At 39.6% G+C, this 19,017-nt stretch overlaps 1 protein-coding gene across 9 annotated transcripts in view; it reads right to left on the bottom strand.

Annotated features, from left to right (window-relative positions):
• The window catches only part of nrxn1a (neurexin 1a), an 80,995-nt gene that overhangs the window by 20,533 nt on the left and 41,445 nt on the right, over positions 1-19,017 (bottom strand). For 7 of the 9 annotated variants that reach the window (XM_015034442.1, XM_015034450.1, XM_015034446.1 and 4 more), the window contains 5 exons: positions 16,804-17,056; positions 10,415-10,618; positions 7,067-7,093; positions 3,394-3,516; positions 1,209-1,590 (listed from right to left, as the gene is read on the bottom strand). In XM_015034442.1, the coding sequence (XP_014889928.1) occupies positions 1,209-1,590; positions 3,394-3,516; positions 7,067-7,093; positions 10,415-10,618; positions 16,804-17,056 (989 nt within the window). The remainder of the gene's footprint in view (positions 1-1,208; positions 1,591-3,393; positions 3,517-7,066; positions 7,094-10,414; positions 10,619-16,803; positions 17,057-19,017) is intronic. The other 2 variants (XM_015034451.1, XM_015034447.1) reach the window with 1 other exon arrangement.

The following is a 19,017-nucleotide window of genomic DNA, read 5'->3' as shown; positions in this document are numbered from 1 at the left end:
AGCTTAATTACAAGACTTAAAAAAGAGGTGCTGGGTTGGTGCATTTTTTATATTGTACATTTAACAGGCCATTTTAACCTCACTGTCAAATTCTTTTCTCTTTATCAAGGGCAAATTCGCTTTAAACTGAAAAAAAAAAAAAAAAAAAGCTTCCATTTACAATAGAAACCAGAAACACTTGAACAAAAGTAAGATTTTATAAAGACGGTGGTTAAAGCCTGTAAGAGAATTATATTCACAGAAAGGCTGAAATGCTACTCGGGGAGAAAGAAACCATTAAAAGCAGCATGAGAATAAATATGAAATGTTTATACGCAAGTATAGACATGTTGGGAATGTCCAACTATCACACCGCTGAGGAAGGAGACGGGCTCTGTGTGCCAGAGATGAGCATGTTTTGGTCTGAAATGTGCAAATCCATCCCAGAATAAAAGCCAAAGACCTGGTGAAGATGCTGCTGAAGCTGTGTATTTTTTCCACAGTGAACCATGTCCTCTACTTTCATGGGCTGAAAGGCCACTAGGCAAGGAGGAAGCCATTACTCCAAAAGAAACACAAAAAAGCCAGATTGAAGCTGGACTGTTGGACCATAATGACCATTTTTACATTTGGAGGGAAAGAGGGAAGCTTGCAAGTCTGACAACACCATCCCAGCTGTGAAGTACAGGATAAACATTTGGGAGTGTTATGCAGCAAGATGGACTGGTGCACAAAATAGATGGCTTTATGTCAAAATATTGGGGCAATGTTTGAAAACATCAACCAGAATGTTGAGACTTGAGCACAAATGGCTTCTTTAAGTGGATGAAGTGGCTTAAAGACAACAAAGTTAATATTTTAAAGCAGCCTTCATGCAGCCCTGATCTTAGTTATATAGAAAATTTAAGGGGAGAGATGGAAAGCTGTGTGGACAAACATGACCAGTTATGTCAGGAGGAATGGGCCAGAACTCCAGCAAACTATTGTGGGAGACTTGTGGAAGGAAATGCAAAACGTTTGACCCAAGTTTAAAATCCCTTCTATAACATTAAGGACATGTATGTAATCCAAATGCTTACATCCTAGCAGATGCAAACCAGGAAAAGAGATAATGTGTTTTTTTTATTCAGTGTATATGAATATTTAGTTTCAATGTTGTATACTTTAATAAATCACAGTAACAAGAGGCTACTCCAAATTATCACCCACAGTTTTATTATTCAGCTCACCCTTTAACCAACTCAATGACTATGAAGTCATTGCCGTCTCCCCTGTTGAAGAGAATAAGACCGTCTGGGGACGTTGTCTTGAACTGCATGAAGAGGTGCATGGCGTAGTAGGCCTGCAGCGTGGGCAGCGTGACGAAGCTAGAGCGGGAGCGGAAGGTGATGGGGTCAGCTACGATGCTCTTGTAGCCGATGACGGCGTTGAGCTCACAATAGTCAATGTCGCCATTCTTGCACAGGTCGATGTAGGACATGCCGTTCAGCGTCAGGCCCTGGAGGTGGCCGATGAAGTTTGAGGGCACGATGGGCATGAAGCGCTTCTCCGTCACGATGCCCGTCTCCACGTTGTGGAACTCGAGCTGGGTGTGGTCACCCGCCATTTGACCTGGTGGCGGTGGGTAAACTTCAGAGGTGAGGGCTCGGGATTTACTCTAAATACTTTTTCCAACACAACAGATACTGTACTTAGTGTTTCATTAATAGTTAAATGTGTCCCCCATGAAACAATACTAGCAACCAATCACAGTGCTGTGAAATTTATATCTTTATATTTTGTTAAAATTAAATCAAACCTTCCTGAAATCCTTTAAAGCAGTGATGTTCAAATGTTCTACCCCTGGGCCCAAAACTGGCAAATTTAAGCTTCTCTTGGGCCACAAACTTCATTAAATTAAAAATGAAAAAAATTAATTTGTGATTTTGTTTTACCTGCTTGATAATAAACAAAATTTGTATGAAAACTATAAATCCTTAAAGATCCAAAACATAAAAAAAACTTTGTTCACACTGTGGGCTTACTAAAAGCCAAATTTTTAGCATTCTTAACTTGTGGTTGGGGACCAATCAAAATAATTTCAAGAGCCACCTCTGGGCCACACTTTGGACACCCCTGCTTTAAAGGGATCAGCAATACGTTGTGCATTTTGAAGATCTTTAAAGTTTCTTCATTGGACTTTGGCTGATTTTTCTGTATTTTTTTTATTTTAAACAAAAATAGCAGCTCAAATAAAAAAAAAGGATTATATTGCTGCATTAACAGCTGTTCATTGTTTTTATATGTTAATCATATAAAGAAATGTTTATCAAGATAAATACTCCGTTTAACCAGTGTAATGTAACTTCTTAAAATCTCAGTATCATATTACAAAACTGGCCCCTGCATATGGAAGTCTGTGAAAGGTGTGTCTTTAGAAAAGTATCTCCAAGATCAGCTGATCATCAAATATTTGGGAATTACCTCATTAGTGCTTAAATACAATGTTCTGTCAAGCTTATATTTAGCTAAGCCTTTATGTCTAAAAGTGATAGTCTGAAACTGCCAAAAATTACAATTTAAGTCCCCGAGGGGCGTGTGTCCTGCAATTTTTGGATGCATTTCTGGTCCAAAGCCTTTACCTCCTGTTAATAACCTAATTATTTAAATCAGTGGTGTTAAAGCAGAAACACATCCAAAAGTTGCAGAATACCAGCCTTCCAGGACTAGATTATGTGATTCTAAATGTAGACATAACTCAAGATCCGTTTCTGTCATGCTGTTGTTTTTGCTCCCAGATTTCACCACGGCTTTAACCTCAGCAGCTTTAGTTATATTGTGTTATTTTTTGAGAAACTTTGCTTCCTGCTTTACTTGGAAAAGTCTAAGTTGAACTTTCACTGCTTGTCTTCCTTATTATTGTCTTCACTGTTTGCACCTGTGTCTCGTCAGCCTGACTGTGTGTATATATGGTCTACTTTTGTCAGGCTGTCTGTTTCCCCGGCCTGTGCTTCACACATCGAAGTCAGTATTTCTATTTGAATGTCAGCATTTCGCAGTTGGGAGGACTGGTTAAATGCTTAGCTTCAGTTTTGATTTAGTCTTTATCTACTCTTGGTTCCAGTAATCTTGTGCCTCTGAGATCTTACAATTTTTGTCCTATTCTCATCCATTTTCCACCATTCTGTGACAGATTTTATGCCTGAATGATTCAAAAGTCAGAATTAACTAGCAAGTACTCCTCTGAAAATGGTGACTTACTGGACTGAAACTGAAATTAATGAAGAAGCAGCCATTGTCCAAAGAAAAAAAGCTGAAAGACCTTCAGAAATCATGAAGTAATATTAAAACTCTTAAAGAATGCAAAACTATCCGTCTCCTTGAAAGTAAAATGTTAAGAAAAACCTTTGCACATTACAAGGCTGCAGTGGTTACCTTCGACAGTCTGCAGGTCGTCCACGGTGAGTTTGAGGCTCTTGCCGCGTCGGACTACCCTCACCGTGTGCCATTCATTATCATTGAGGCCCGACCCAGCAAAGATTGTCTCTGGGCCTTTACCTACACATAGCCCAGAGCACCATTAACCAAATGCACAAAGAGGTGGAGAGAAAAAGAGTTGTAGAGACAGGAGAAGAAAGCCAGAAGGAGAGAAAGCAGAAAGCCAGGCAGGTTGAATAAAAAATGAGGACAGAAGTTTGAGGAAATGGAAGCTGGGAGCAGAGGGGTAAGGAATCATACATATCCTGGGGAGACAAACACCTCTGTGCCATCTCACACAGACAGACAGACATGTCTCCTTTAAGACACAGCAGAGAGACAGGTGATGAGACACATAGACTGAAAGATTAACATAAGGGAATGCTTTGGGTGCCTAAGATGGAGGCTGTGAGTCACGACAGGCCCATGCTCAGACAATCCATCTGTGGATAAACGACATCGCCATGACCACCTACAACCCACACAAACACACACACTGCACACTCATACCTGCCTTAACTGCCCTCAAACCCTTCACACACTCTACAGGGACTTGAACGCTTTCACATTCTCACCACTACAAACTTAATGACAGTTTAATGTGATTTTATGATGGATAAATACAAAGTAGTTTCTAATTCCTAAGCATCTATTTGGTACAAAGTACTGGGTAATATTTTGGTATTTCTCGACTGGCTTTATACAAATAGAGATTGAACAATTTGTCCATTTGTTGGTAAAATAGTTCAAGCAAAGTAAGGGTGGATTATCTGTTCTCAACTTTTGATACAGATCAAATGAAGTCTGAACTTTGGGCTATTCTAATGCATGCCTAAGATGGAGGCTGTAAGTTTGTACTTAGCTTCCTTAATTTTCCCATCAAGCCCAGCTGGCTTCGTGTCCCTGCTGAAGAAAAGTCTCCTCGTAGCATGAAGCTGTGACCATCATATCTCACTCTGGGGATGGTGTGTTTGCGGTGATAAGCAGTTTTCGCTTTGCTTTAAACATAGCCTCTTTCCTGTAGGTCAAAAAACTCAATTTTGCTCTCATCCGAATAGAACACCTTCTTCCAGATGTTTAGCCTAACCCTGCATGTCAGTTTGCAGGTGTGTCATACTATTTACATTTCGTAGATGAAAGGTTGAACAGTGACCAGTGAAATGTCAAATGCCTTAAGATCTTAACATCTTTATCCCTGACTTGTCTGTTGTGTTTCCTGGTCTTCATGAAGCTGTTTTTTCTCGAATGTTTTTTAACAAACCACTGAAACCTCCACAGAACAGCTGACAGGATTTATACTGAGATGAAATTACAAAAAGATGGACTTTATTTGTGATTAGCATGACTTCTAAAGGCATTTGAGTATGGTGAATTTTATTTTGGGGTGTGAGAATAAAGGGAACGCTGAAAAGCATGCAATTTCTCTTCCGCTTAATAATTATGCACTACTTTGTGTTAATCACAAAAGTCCAGATAAAACACATAGATGTTTGTAGCTGTAAAGGTAGAAAAATATGAAAATGCTCCAGTGGTACGAATACTTTTACAAGAAAATGCAATTTTAATTAGCTTTCCACCAGGAGTGCATTTCTTCGGCAGGCCTCAAGGTGGCACTACACTCACGGAGGAGCAACAGAGTGCTCTCCAAGGTGCTGATGTGCAGCAAAATGAAAGAAGCCGTGATGTGTTTGCATGATGTCTCTCTCCCTGTCCATCTACAACCTCATATCTTCACATACTTGACTGCACACATTTGACAGACTGACAGCGTCCCCTTGCTCTACACTTTACAGCCGCCCCTCCAACCTTGAACACAACACCACCACACACACGCACACACACACACGCAGAAGTCCCTTTCCTTCTCAGAAGCGCTTTGGGCTCGTGAGGTGTGACTGAATCTGCTTACAGTGACCTATAGGAGGTAATGACGGTGGGGTGGAGAGAGGAGGTGAGAAGTAAACTGACCCGAACAGATTCTGCTGCAGAAAATGTCAAGCATGTCTACATCAATCACGGAGGCACGCAGGCAAACACAAACTCGCAGGTAGGGAGGTAGAGAGAAATGCTGACAAGCAAACTTAATTAAACAAATATGAGAAGTCGATCAGAATGGAAGTGGCAACGTGAAACGGCCGAGTGTGCGTTTACGGAGCTGAAAGAGCGCGTTGTGCATTAAGAGAGGACACAGGGTTCCCCTGAGGAGACTCAGCTGTGCTCTGGGCAATGCATCTCATCCAGTTACCATGGATCACTGCTTAGCACCGGAGTAAGGCAGGAGAATATGTGTGAGCTTGTGTGAGTTGATGCATGTGTGTGTGTGTGTGTGTGTGTGGGTCTCCACATGTAACTGAATACGCTGAGAATGAGCAGACTGAAGTGAGAGCGAGGCAGTGATCTCTCAACCTAGGAGCAGACAAACATGCACCTATTTTTGGGTAAGAGTTAAAAGGGCATCGAGCATGATGAGTTGAGACTAATACACTGTCTGCAGTCTGTCGGCTGTTTGCTGCAGAGAAAACACAAATCAAAGCAAATAAAATAAACCACTGAGGATTATAAGAGAAGGGGAATAATGAAAACAAAATGGAGAAAAGCAATTCATATTTCATTAGCTCTAAATAACAAATGGCTTTTTTTCCTGAACGATAAGCCTCAAATCTCTGCAATGCTGAGGCTTTTATTTGACTGCTGAGTGGACTGTTTCAGTGGCGCCTGGCTGTTAAATACATTTCTTCTTCCCCCCTTGAATATGATATGCATAATTTATTGTATGCACAGTGTGCCAGAAAAGCGGCTGCCTACTGAAATCTTCATTGAGACGACCGGTCTAAAATTGGCCGGCAGACATTCGGAACGGCAGCGCTGTGTGGCTAGCAGGGTTTCTATGGCAACTGCAGTCGTCCATTTCACCACCTCTTTGCCGTCATGGAGCGTTCGCCTCCCCCCCACCCAACGCTCTCTCCTTACTCCATCTCCATCTCGCTCCTTCTCCGTGGTCGTGACAGGAACTCCACGTGAGGGAATTAAAACTCCGTCGGGGGACTCGGCTCGGATCGCAGCGGGATGGACGGAAACATCGGCCAGAAAAATGCACCGACTCGTGTGGGCAATAAAAAGGAAAAACCGCTCAACAATAGGTTGTGTGTTTAAAGATAAAACAACAAATGAGAGGAGAAGTCGCTCACTCATCCACCTGCTTCCTCTCCTTTCTTCTTAATTTCCTCATCACCCCTCCTACTCATCTTCTCTCCTCCTCCTCCCGTTTTTCTTTCACTTACACTCCCTTCACTTCCTCTCCTCCATCTATCCTTCTTGGCTAAAATGGCCGACCTGGAAAACCCAGGCCCTCAGCAAAAAAAAAAAAATTATCGCGCCTCTCCCTGCACTGTAGCCTAACATGCACACACTCAACTCCCATACCGCCTTCGTTCTATAGCACGCGTGTGTATCTGCAAGCAGACATACGGCACAAAGATGGTTGAATAAGAGATTAAGATGAAACAGATGAACATGACAAAAGGAGTAAAAACTGGTTGGACACATTAAAAGCACTCTCTACAATATACACACACACACACATACTGAGGAGGAGGAGGGGAGGAGTTAGGTGAGATGGAGGATCACTTACTGGCTGTACAGTTTATCCTGATACAGTCTGGAGGGAGAGCAGAGCAGAGGGTTAATGCTGCACACACAGACATATACTCCCCACGCCCTGGGGACGCACACGTCGACACACCCTGCACGTACGCTTTGCAAATACACTGCTGAGGAAACACTCACTGGACCATAAAATGGACTCTGTGTTTTCTTATAACAGTGTGCTGCAAAATTCATCTCCTCCGAGCGTGAAATTTGTTGGTAAGTCTGGAGAAAAATCGGAATATTTAAATTTAGGCGTAAAGCAGCATGGTTACTAGCTGCACTGGCCAGAGCGACGGCTTTAGAGTGAGATGAGTCATGTGAGTCAGTTTGTGCATTGACAGCTGTAGTGTGAACCAACTTTTTGGATTTTGGCCTTAGAATGACTCTTTGCTTTTCTGGGTTTTCTGATTTAGACAAGAGAAAACTTCAGTTTCTCTGTTGGAAAAACATTTTGAAAATACAAGATATTTTTGAAGATAATTAATGTTTTCTCCAACAGTCCCAGCCGATTTACCAATTTACCATCTTGCTTGTATAATGATATAAATTATTGTGACCAAGGTCCTTATTGACACACTGCATCTGCACAAGCTTTGTCCGTCTGTTGTTAAAGAGGCAGTTCAAATTTGGTAATGTGATATTTCCTCTCACAATAATTAGTTACCATGGTTGCAGCAAAATCCACTCCTGATTGGTTGCTTTGTTCTCTGTGACATAATTTAGCTAGTCAAAAAAGCCAGACTGATTCTTCTTTGAGGCTGCACAAGAAATAGGTAATACTTTTACAAAGTACTGTTTGGGCTGCAATAACTATTATATTTTTAGAGTTCTGAGTGCACATATTTCATGTTAATGCATTATGAGATCATTTTAATGGGTGGAATATCACTATGATAAATGCCCGCAGCTGACACAGTCTATAGTTTCCAAAATGCTGACGGACACAAATGGGAAAAGTGAAGAAAACTGGGATTTATTGCACCTGATGTAATCGTTGCAGTATTGGTTGATATTATCCAAAATGCATGATTTTCTAATATTGTGCAGCACTTTCACGATAGTTACTTGATTTTTGTAAAACACACAAGTCGGATGTGTGTTTACATGAATTTTCTCCAGGCATGTCATCTGGTTCTGAATCAGATAAACCCTCCCTTGGCCAGCTATGCAGCTTTTTCCTCCAAAAGACATTAGATTATCGTTGGTGTAAGACCAAAGTAAGGCGTCTTACACTCTCCTATATATGCTATTCTGAAACTGAAAGTGAAAGGATTATCTGCCTCTTCGACCATTAAAATAGGTCATGAAAATCTGAATTAGACCATTAAAAGAACCTTCCTCTTGACATCTTTGTGTGAAACAAATACTTGATAACTTTAAGGTGTTTAATCAGCTTTAATTCCTGTAATTAATAATGATTAATTTAATTCATATTAATCATGAAAATGACAAAACCTCCCCTTTTTTAAGTGCAGATAACTCAATAAAAAGGTAAAAATTACCCATCAGCTGCAATTAGTTTTATTGACAAACTATGAAACTGATTGGAGTTTTAATAACCTATAAGACTCATCGGTTTATCGACTATTAAATGAATTAAAGTAGTTGATTGCCGCTACACCGAACACATGCCAGAAGTTTAGTCGCCCCTTTAGAGGAATAATCTTCACAAAACGCCTGGAAGATTAAACCTTCTCTCCTTTTTTCTTTTTTATAACCCACGATGCCTTGGTGTGTCGTGTGGCGTCAACCACAGAAAAGACGTGGCTGCAGACAACCAGAGACCAACACATGCACCCCTCTGTGAGGATGTGTTTGCATGTGTGTGTGTTACTTTGTGTAAGCATTTAAACTCATGTGCAAACTAAGACTGAAAAATGAGTGTACATGTGAAGTTAACTAGTTGTATGTTGTTGCTTTGATAAGTTGGAGAGTGTTGGGGATGCACAGGTCTGCTGGGAGTGAGCAGAGAGAATGCAGCTCAAGGCTTGACCCTCTGTTCGACTGGACTTGTTGTGTATTTATACACAGTGAGCAACGTGCAGATGATAAAATACACTTCTGGTTCGCATAAATTGGCCTTCCTGGTAAAGGTGTGTATAAAACCTTAAAATAAATGTGAAATCTTAAACTCCTTTTGCACCAACCTTTAATTTGAGAACATTTATCCATTTAGGGAAAAAAATCTTAATAAATGCATCTCATAATGCTTTTTTAAAATCAGTTGTACAATTGTTGTTTCAGTTGTTTCAACCACCTCTCAAAATGGGAAAGACAAGAGAAAACAGCATCCAATTAAGGCAAATGTGTGATAACTTTAGAAGTTGACTTATGATCCATAACGCAAATTAAATGTTCTACTACTCACAGTGAGAACATTTTAATGAATAATAAAAGAATCTCCAAAGCTCACTGTTAGTGAACTGTAAAAACTGGTATCTTTTGCTCACCAAGCATTCCATAGCAACCTTTGTTTGGGCGCCATGCTATAAAAAAAAAAACTTTTCTGAGCTTCCATCACATTTGCTAAAATTTGCTGAAACTTTAACTAGACTCATTACCTGATTCAGATCAGACTATAGCTAAAACACTCGATGCATCTAGAGCATTGGTCTGCAACCTATTTAGCTCACTGGAGCTAAGTAGGTTGCAGTAAGTAAATTATGGAGTTACAGACTCCTGAGGGATGAATCTGTGAAGAAACACCCCATGCCCACTGTTAAGTATGGTGAAAGATGCATGATGCTTTGGGCCTGTTTCTCTTCAATTGGCCCTGGGATTTATATTCTGTAAAAATCTGGTGGCCTCTGCAAGAATACTGAAAATGTTTGATCTGTTTGACGATCCAAAACATACAGAAGAATCAACACAGACATGTTTAACAAGATACCCACAGGTACAAAATACACAGAAAGTGTTACGAGCGTCTTTTAAGGTTTTAAAGTTTATGATTTTGCTAAAAACAGTTACTTATGATTTCCACTGAATAAATGTCCTGAAAATAAAGGTTGGATTTTACAGCAGTGACATAATTGGTATTGTGCCACTGTGATAAAAGATGAGTTTATGTTTAAGCTTTTTATAGATCTTCACCAGGGAACAAATTTGGATTCCTACCAAAGTCTGTAACTCTGTCAAGAATGAGTCAAATTACCACAGATACAGCTGAATTTTCTAGATTTGTTCAGAATAGTAAGACAGAATTATTATTCAACATATAAATGTGTGCAGGAAATAGCCATGAGGCTGGTGTCAGCTGCATTCCCCTGACAGGTAATTAAAATTTAAGATTCTGCTGTGTGTGTGCACATATGGGTGCGGTTGGGTGTACCTAGGTTTACAGTGAGTCGGACTCGGCCGCCGTCAAGCTCCAGACGAAGGGTGTCTGCCGAGTTCCGGGATGTGGTTGCCATGAGAATGCCGTAGGCCCGCTGGGAGCGAAAGCGTAGCGAGACGTCCTCCGCCTCAGTGTGCATCGCCACAGGCAGCTGCACCTTCATAAACTTACTGCCGTCGTAGGAGAGGATGGTCGCATCTGTGCAGGAAACGTACAAAACGGAGAAATGGCAGAGCGGTGATTGACGGAGAGGGGAAGAAACACAAGGTAGGGGAAGAGAAAAGCACAAAAGCATTTTCTGACAAAGAGTGAATCAGATTTAAACATGACAGAGTATGTTTCGGTACTGCCGCACTCCCTTATTTCCCCCGCCGCGACATGTTGAGACTCAAAACCTGCTTCCGATAAAATTATCCCGTCACTTTCCCAACCCTGATTCATCATCACTCCCTCGCCTTGGAGGAGAGGGTGCAAAAATAGCTGCAGCTGGTTGTCTGGCCCCATTATCCGCTTAAATCAAAATGCAAGGTGCCGAGTGTGTTAGCCACCGCCGCTGACATCCCGGACCCCGGAGTCATAATGTAACAAGCTCAGGTGATCCCACTTTAATGTCTTTTGCATACTCATTTGCATATTCATAATCTCCTCTCCCTGCTACCCGCTGAGGCCAGTCCCCAATTGCTAAACTGTTTACCTTCGAGAGTCCCTGTTTTTATTGGACAATTACATCCACACAACTACATGCGCTCTCCATGCATCTGCATCGTTATCTCCTGTCCTCCTTCTTCCTTTCCCCATGTATCTCTCCACGCAATTTATGCTTTGGATTCGCTCACCCTGTTTCTGTGGGAGACGGTTGAAGCTGAGGCAAAAAAAAAAAAAAAACCACACAAAAAAAACAAGAGAACAGGAAGGGAGTAAGGCGTCATGAATACTGATGAGCTAAGAAGGAGGGAAAGAGAGAGATAGTGTGTGTGTGCATGTCAGAATAAGTGAGTGAATTTAAGTGTGAACAGAGAGGGGTTTAGTAAAGTGAGAGCAGGGGGAGAGAAAATAAGGACAGAGCACGAAAGGGAGGAAAAAGACGAGGGAGAGGCAGCAAAGCTCTTGGCTAAAATGCAAATGAATCCTCATTAACTTGAGGAAAAAAAAGAAGGTGGTTGGCCTGTTATATCACAGATAACATAACTAACAGCCACACATACACCCACTCGGGCGCACACGTGCATACATTTTTGATAAGCGAGACAGCTGACTAAATTTTCCAAACCACAGCACCTGACTCACAACCAGCCAAACAGAGGATGGAGAGTCAGTGAGAAGGAAGAGTGCAGGTCTATTTATGCCAGGAAATGGAAAAGAAAGCGACGGCAAAATGCATACTGGCTGTGTCACAAACCATTAAACGCCTGTAGCTTCCACTAAATGGTTCATACCAGGAAGAATAAGGAACAAAGATGGTGGCATTCAATATTTTCCCTGGTGTCAAGGACCTCATTGTGACTCTAAGGCAAAATATGGCTTTGTGTCTTAATTTCTGTCTAACCTTATCTCTGGTGAGCAGATCCCAACCTATCATTTCCATATATGATATGTTAAATAACAAGTTTATATATATATATATATATATATATATATATATATATATATATATATATATATATATATATATATATATATATATATATATATACATACATACACTAACCACATCGTTGATACCAGGACGGTTCGATCTCTGCTTGTATGTTGATTTTATTAAATCTGAATATTGCAGCTGAAGTCAAGACTTATCAGCCCAGGGAAAGTTAAACTCAATTTTGGCGATCCTGTATGAACTGTACCCTCCATTTTCTAAATTAATAATCCCGACTATATGGATGGCTTTGGGTCATTCTAAACATCAGTAACTGGAACAATGAATCAAAATTCTTATCATATTAAGAACTTTCAAGTGAAAAACATTATGAGAAATGCCCACCCTTAACATCAGTGATGCTGTAAAAGTTACCTAAATCTGATTTTCCTCCCGTTCTGAACTTCAGCAATTTGTCATCATCTAATTGGCTGATTCACTGTTTGTTAACAAGCAGCTGAACAAGTGAACTAAATAAAGTAGATTAGATTGATTTCTGCTGTGATGACTTGTCACCTAGTGTAGCACTTTTAGATAAAGCACTTCCAGCACAAACAATGTGTTTTTGAGTTGTTTTACAAACTACATGCAGTTTTAATTCAGCAATTTCATATGTTCAGGATGTTTTCAGTTCTTAGCTGTAAACGGATGGTTAAAGTTACTTCCTGTGGCAGTGCTAAGAGGTGTTTAAGTCTGGATGAAGAGAAACTTATATCTATAGTGATCTACCTTTATATCTACCTTTTACACTGTTCACTTTTAAATTACACCGTTTTGTGCATCAGAAAAAATGCAGTCATAGGTCTGTTATCCACCAAATCTTTCAAATACAAATGAGTGCAATACACTCCTTTATTTCAATTCAGTATACTGTCATTTCTTGAATGCATTCTCTCTCCTCAATGTGTTGGTTATACTACTTTATGTGTATCTATATCTATATCTGGGTAGATATACTGTTAGTCTAAAAAAAAAAAAAAAGATTTTTCTGGTCCAGTCAGGTTTCATGTATCACCTGTTCTGACCTGATGTCAAACTGTGGTTATGCCTGGTTGGACTTACTGTAACTACATCTGATTTTTATAAATACCTCTAATAATAGTTTATATTAGCAAAATAAGCCACTGATGCTCCACAGATCAGTCGAGAAAAAGCACATGATATCAACACACTTCTGTCTGTCACGTCATAGTTCTACCCCCGGAAAACCAGATTATTAAATAAAGGTTCCTAGGCACTGTAATCAATCTAAGAAAGAATCTTTTTTGTTAAAAACTGTTATTTTTCTCCACTGAATAAATGTATACACATTAAAGTAAAATTTGTCAAATATTTTTCAGTGTGAGATTATTTTTCACCTGCAAAAAAAAAATTATTTCAAAGCTTTCTACTAATTTTTATCAAGGGTGCCATAATAATAGAGGCCACTGTAGATATTTAACATTTATATGAATAAATTATTAACAAGGCTAATTTGATTTCTACCGAAAATATTGCTTTTTTTTTTCTTGTTGACCATATGAATGTTTTTTTGTGTAATACTTTGTCATATTTTAAGTTTTTCAAGCAAGATGAAACTTAAACATTTCTCATCAAATTAAATTATTTTCTAAACCAGTTGTAATCAGAGGGGGGTAAAAACAAGAGAGAGACACTAAGTTGTAAAAGAGGGAAAGAGCAACATTTACATACTACTACCTCCTTGCTGAGATGGCATGTGCTCTTGTCTTTCCCATCTTAAAGAGTGGCTAAGAGAAGTGGAAATTTCATGTCATTTTCCACTGAAACAGAAACTCAAAATTTGGAAACTTATCAATCACAAAATTCCTTTAGTTGAATTCCTTTCAAAGAAATAATTATGACACTGGTGATTTTGTTGACAACAGTTTTTCAAACACGAGATAAGTTTCCCCAATTAATAAATGTGCCTGAATCAAAAGATAGGATTTTTTCCCTATTTTTTCATTGCGACTGAGAGGAAGCTTTTTATGTATATTGGAACAGATAACAGTAGTGTATACATTTAAATTTTATTTAATTACTTACCACATTTCTATTGTGCAAGCCTATACCTCATAGCTTCAGAATTGAGTGTTTTATATGCTTTTGTTATTCTCTTAACTCTTTCTGTCATCATGTGAAGGAAAGGCAAGATGAAACTCAAAATACGTGGCGAAATTAAAAGACCTTCTGTGCCGAAGCACCTTAACTGTGTTTGTTTAATAAAGTGGGGAGAGAGAGAGAGAGAGAGGATAACAAAGAGAGTGGGAGAATGAGGAAGAAAAAAAAAGAGGGATGGAGAAACCGCAGGTAGAAGGCATAAACACGGGCAATCACTCCCTCCATCTGCTTCTCCATCTGCGCTTCCTCAATCCACTGAACCACCAGTTAGTGACCCCTCAGTGCACACAGAGAGGGATGAAGAAAGATAAAGATAGGAAGAAAGAGCAACGGAAAACAGGAGAGAAAGGCTCGCTTCAGATTCTTGTCCTCTGAAATAAAACATTTTCATATCAACACCTTTCAGGACGCCTGTGTGCATTTGTGTGTGCACCGTATATCTGTTGTTAGATGATAGTACAATCATCACTTGAGACGCATCACTGGTTGTGACACAAACAACATTTCGTCCTTATTTATTTTTTTTCTTGTCTGACTCCATCTCGCTTCCTCCAACAGGCCTCTATCAGTCCCTCTGTCGATTCGCTTTCGATGTGAACTCATACCTTTTCTCATAACTCTCTCCCTCTCAGGCAGATTTTCTATTCCCATCTCACACTCTGTCATATGGTGGTTCCAGCCCGGTGAATCCTCCCCCTCCTTCTCTCCTCCTTTCTCTGTCATGGCTCCCGCTCCCCGCTTTCTGCACATTTCCTCTCTCATCGATTCCCAGTCACTACATCTATAGCCGTCCAATAGCCCTGTCTGCAGCTCTGCTTCCTCCCACCACTTTTCTTTCACCTTTGTTCCTTCCTCTCCGTTCTCTGCCTGCATTTTACTACTCTGCCTCCAACACAGAAAATGTGTAATTTTGAATAAAATAGAAAAACAGATTCAGCCAAAGAGAGAAAACCAGAGCTACTACTATTATTTTGCTGCTGAGCATTTTATACCAACACAGTTAACACACTTGATCAAAACATGCCGGCTAGTGGATTGGAGCAGGACTGGGTTGTGTGAAAAATTGGTTAAGGTTATCATTTAGCAGAGAAGAACCACTTTGTCTTTTTTAGCCATAATTCAATATCCAGATTAGGGATCTGCAACCTTTATAACTTAAAGAGACATTTTGCTCTCAGGACAGCCAAATTAAACTTATTTAGATTACATAACTTTTGAGAAACACAGTAGCTACTTCAATATATTTATCTTTATGTTCTAAAGATGTATGTTTTCTTTTAAAATAAGCACATTTGAACTTAATGACAAGGAAAACAGATCTAAAAGCATATTATTGGTACTTTTGGTGTCATTTTTGTGTGAAGATTTAGTGCATATACTGCAGAATTTTTTTTTTAAACAATTAGAAATTTTGCATCTGTTTTTAAAAACATTAAGTAGTTAATTTAAATTTTTGCCAAAATTATTAAGAGCACATTATGGAAGGTCCAAAAAGCCCCTTGCGACTCTGGAGCCACAAATCGCAGACCCCTAATCTAAGATCTTCCACATAACTCAGATTATGAAGAACTGCTAAATCTCTTGAAATATGTGTTCCAACATTGCATTTCTTAATCGGGACACAAACACAATCAATCACAAAGTGTGTCTGAAACATCAATTAGTGGAATGAGTCAGAATTTCCTCCTGTTTGTTAACAACAGGGACATAGATCCCAGCAGACCTTAAGTAAGTGCACCGGCTCCCTGTTTGAAAATGGTCGACTTTGAAATCTAATTACTGGTCAGTAATCCTTAATCTAAACCCCTCAAGTCAAGAGAGACCACTCAGTGTTCACAGGACCAGAACTAAAGAAAGAGAGGCAGCGTCTAATTTTGATGCTCCTTAGCACCTGACGTATGTAGAATATAGTTAAATGTATCTTTTCTTGCCTATTAATTAGTTTTAAATGTCATTTTACTATTTATGTGTTTATATTTATGTAATTTTCTGTAAGGCACTTTGAGTGGTGGTCTACCAATATGCCTGCATACCTACTGCGCTCTTCTTCTGCCCTCCTCTCTGCATCAGAAGAGAGGTAGTTGAGGGTAAACTCCATTTCAGCTCTTTTATTTGAAAAGGACTTTAGTCACATTTTTATCTACCATAAATTTTTATGAGTGTGCCTTTTTAGCACATCAGAGCGAGTACTGTCATGCTGATGTAATCTGCTAGGATGGGGCTTTTAAAGGAATAAAAGCATAACTCAAAGGTATAATGAATAAAGATTTTACGGCCCAGTATAACTGATGATCGTAATGTATTTTCGACTGTGGATGAGGGTGTTTCTGACTTGACTACTTCTGACTTTTCTGCCCTTTGTCATCCGTCTTCTGTCATTCATTCCAAAGGCATTGTTCTCAGGATGACAAATGACATATCTGTCATTACGGCTGCATTTTACATCATGACATTTGAAATATTTTTCACAAAATGTTGGTGTTTAGAGGCTGTTTTTAGTTATCTGACTCATCCCTATTGTGAGAAAGAGGGTTTGTCATCGGTGAGCGTGACAACAGCCTGCCAAGAGTCCGGTTGAAGAGTTTATTTCTCACCGCCTTCCTCGCTAGCGTCTCGTCATTCTCACCTCGCTCACAGGAGCGCCCCAGGTATCCAGTACCGGAGCAGTCGCAGACGTAGCGGTTCCAGCCCTCCCTGCAGTTGCCGTTGTGCTGGCAGGGGTTGGACAGGCACTGTTTGGGCAGCTCTCTGGAGCACGAAGGCTTCACTCCAACCGCCCGCTGGGCCTCAGCAAGCCGCCTGATGTCTTTACTCTGCCCGTCCACAAACAGGTCTCTGATGCAGCCTACGTAGCCGTAGTTCAGCAGGGCTGTCCACACCTGAAGAACAAACGATCGTTTTTGTTTGCGGTGTGTTTTTCTTTTCTTTTTTTGTTGCATATTTATAAACATGTTTCAGTTCTTCTTAGGGGTGTAGTTCCTCCATATTTTTGTCACATTTGTTGGTTGTTTTTGTACATGTGAAGGTGAGAGCTCTAATGAACGGGCCAGTGTGGTTCTGTACACCATTTTCTACTCCTGTTGACGCATGAAAAGTAATGCGGTTTAATCAAGATTAATAAAAAATTGTCATATATCTCTAGTAGTTGTTATACCTTTGTGTGAAAATTAGAATTGCAAAAGGTCAGAAACATTTCATGGGGGGGTGATTTGACCTTTTAAGCTGGTTTTGGAGAAACCTTAAATTAGATTTTATGGTACGTTTTATGCCAAGGAGACTCAAAGCATCCACAGAATATAAATAGAAGATCTGGCAAAGTAGATTGAAAATCAAGGAGTATGAATTTGTAGCAGGATGGTAATGCAAAGAAAACACAACCAAAACCGATTCTACACTTTTGCTTATCACCTGTGCATAAACTACCTAGAAATAATGAGTGGATTCTAGTGCAGAGTGAGCTTCTTTCATGAAGCTGGGACTCTTTGCAGGTGGGAGAAGGCGTCACTTTAAAGCACTGTGGATCTATCAGAACCATCATGGTTAATTCTGCCATTAATCACGTACGAGCAAAGTGCCACGAAGAAAAACACACATCATCAATCAACTTCTGGTTAATGCAGAGCCTAGAACGCAGTGTTTTTCAGCTGATAGATATCCATTTTAGATTACCTTATTTGAGGTATCAGCCCAGTTGTGTTATGTTTTATAAATGTAGGCATAAATGCAGCTTTGCTGTGAAATCTGAGTAAAGTATCCAGCAAAAGAATCACCTGATATGAGCCTTAAATGATGCAGCACATCTTTGCATAGCTTTGACTACTGTTTTTTTTCCTCCAAAGCTTAACCTCTAAAAAGGAGCAACAAAAGTCCAACCAATTAAAAATTAATCAGACAAATAATTACCTATTGGTAAAGTGATTTGAGAAAAATCGAAAATGCCTATTTTTGCTTGTTTGCCTACTGGATGAGGCAAGTTAAATAAAACACTACAAAGCAGGCAGATCAATATAGAGTCCAATGACTCCAGCCAGATCTTTTCTTTCAAATAAACTTAAATTATTTATGTTAATCAACTAGCTACGGCGTTTTGACTAAAGTACAAAGGGTTGGAGTCCCAGTTGACAGCGTCTCAACTAAAGTTCTACAGCTTTTTATGTCTCTTTCTCACTGTTAACGTTTTAATTATGTTTTTTAAATCTCTTTCTCTTTTTCACATGCTGTTTTTATTTTAATTATGTAAAGCACCTTGAAATGCCTTGCTGCTGAAATGTCTTATACAAATAAAATTTGATTTATTGATTGAGAACCTAGCAAATTTTCAGCTTTTTCACGTTTTTCTAGCATTACCACCATAACCTTCAATGCATTTTACTTTACTAAACGATACGTGGTTCTCAAAGTATTTGATCCAAAAAGTGTGCTGATCATTTGTCGTTAGCCCGGTCGATGATTGTGGAACCATTTTTTGCTGCAATTAAAACCACAAGTTTTTTGAGGTTTTGCGCTTTGTACATCTACAGACTGAAAGTTTCGCCCTTTTTTTGAAGTTCGGTTAAATTGGAAGGAGAGAAAATGTTTTAAGTGTTGCCACCGATCCTTGATTGGAGTTAGATTAGAGTTAGGTCAGGGCAAGTCGCAGTCGTGAAATTCTTTGATCTACGCTCCCTTTGTACCTCTGGCTCTATGTTTAGGGTCGTTGTCCTGCTGCAAGATGAACATACGGCCCAGCCTTAAATCTTTTTCGGCCTCCGAGCTTTTCATCCAGGATTAACCGGCATTTATCTTCATCCAACTTCCCATCATATCTAAACACCTTCTTTTCTCTGAAGAAAAGATTCCT

The sequence above is a fragment of the Poecilia latipinna genome, unplaced genomic scaffold, assembly GCF_001443285.1.
Source record: "Poecilia latipinna isolate Pla-1442-1.1 unplaced genomic scaffold, P_latipinna-1.0 Scaffold299, whole genome shotgun sequence".
Classification (NCBI taxonomy): Eukaryota; Metazoa; Chordata; class Actinopteri; order Cyprinodontiformes; family Poeciliidae; genus Poecilia; species Poecilia latipinna.
This window is presented reverse-complemented; position numbering and strand designations above follow the sequence as displayed.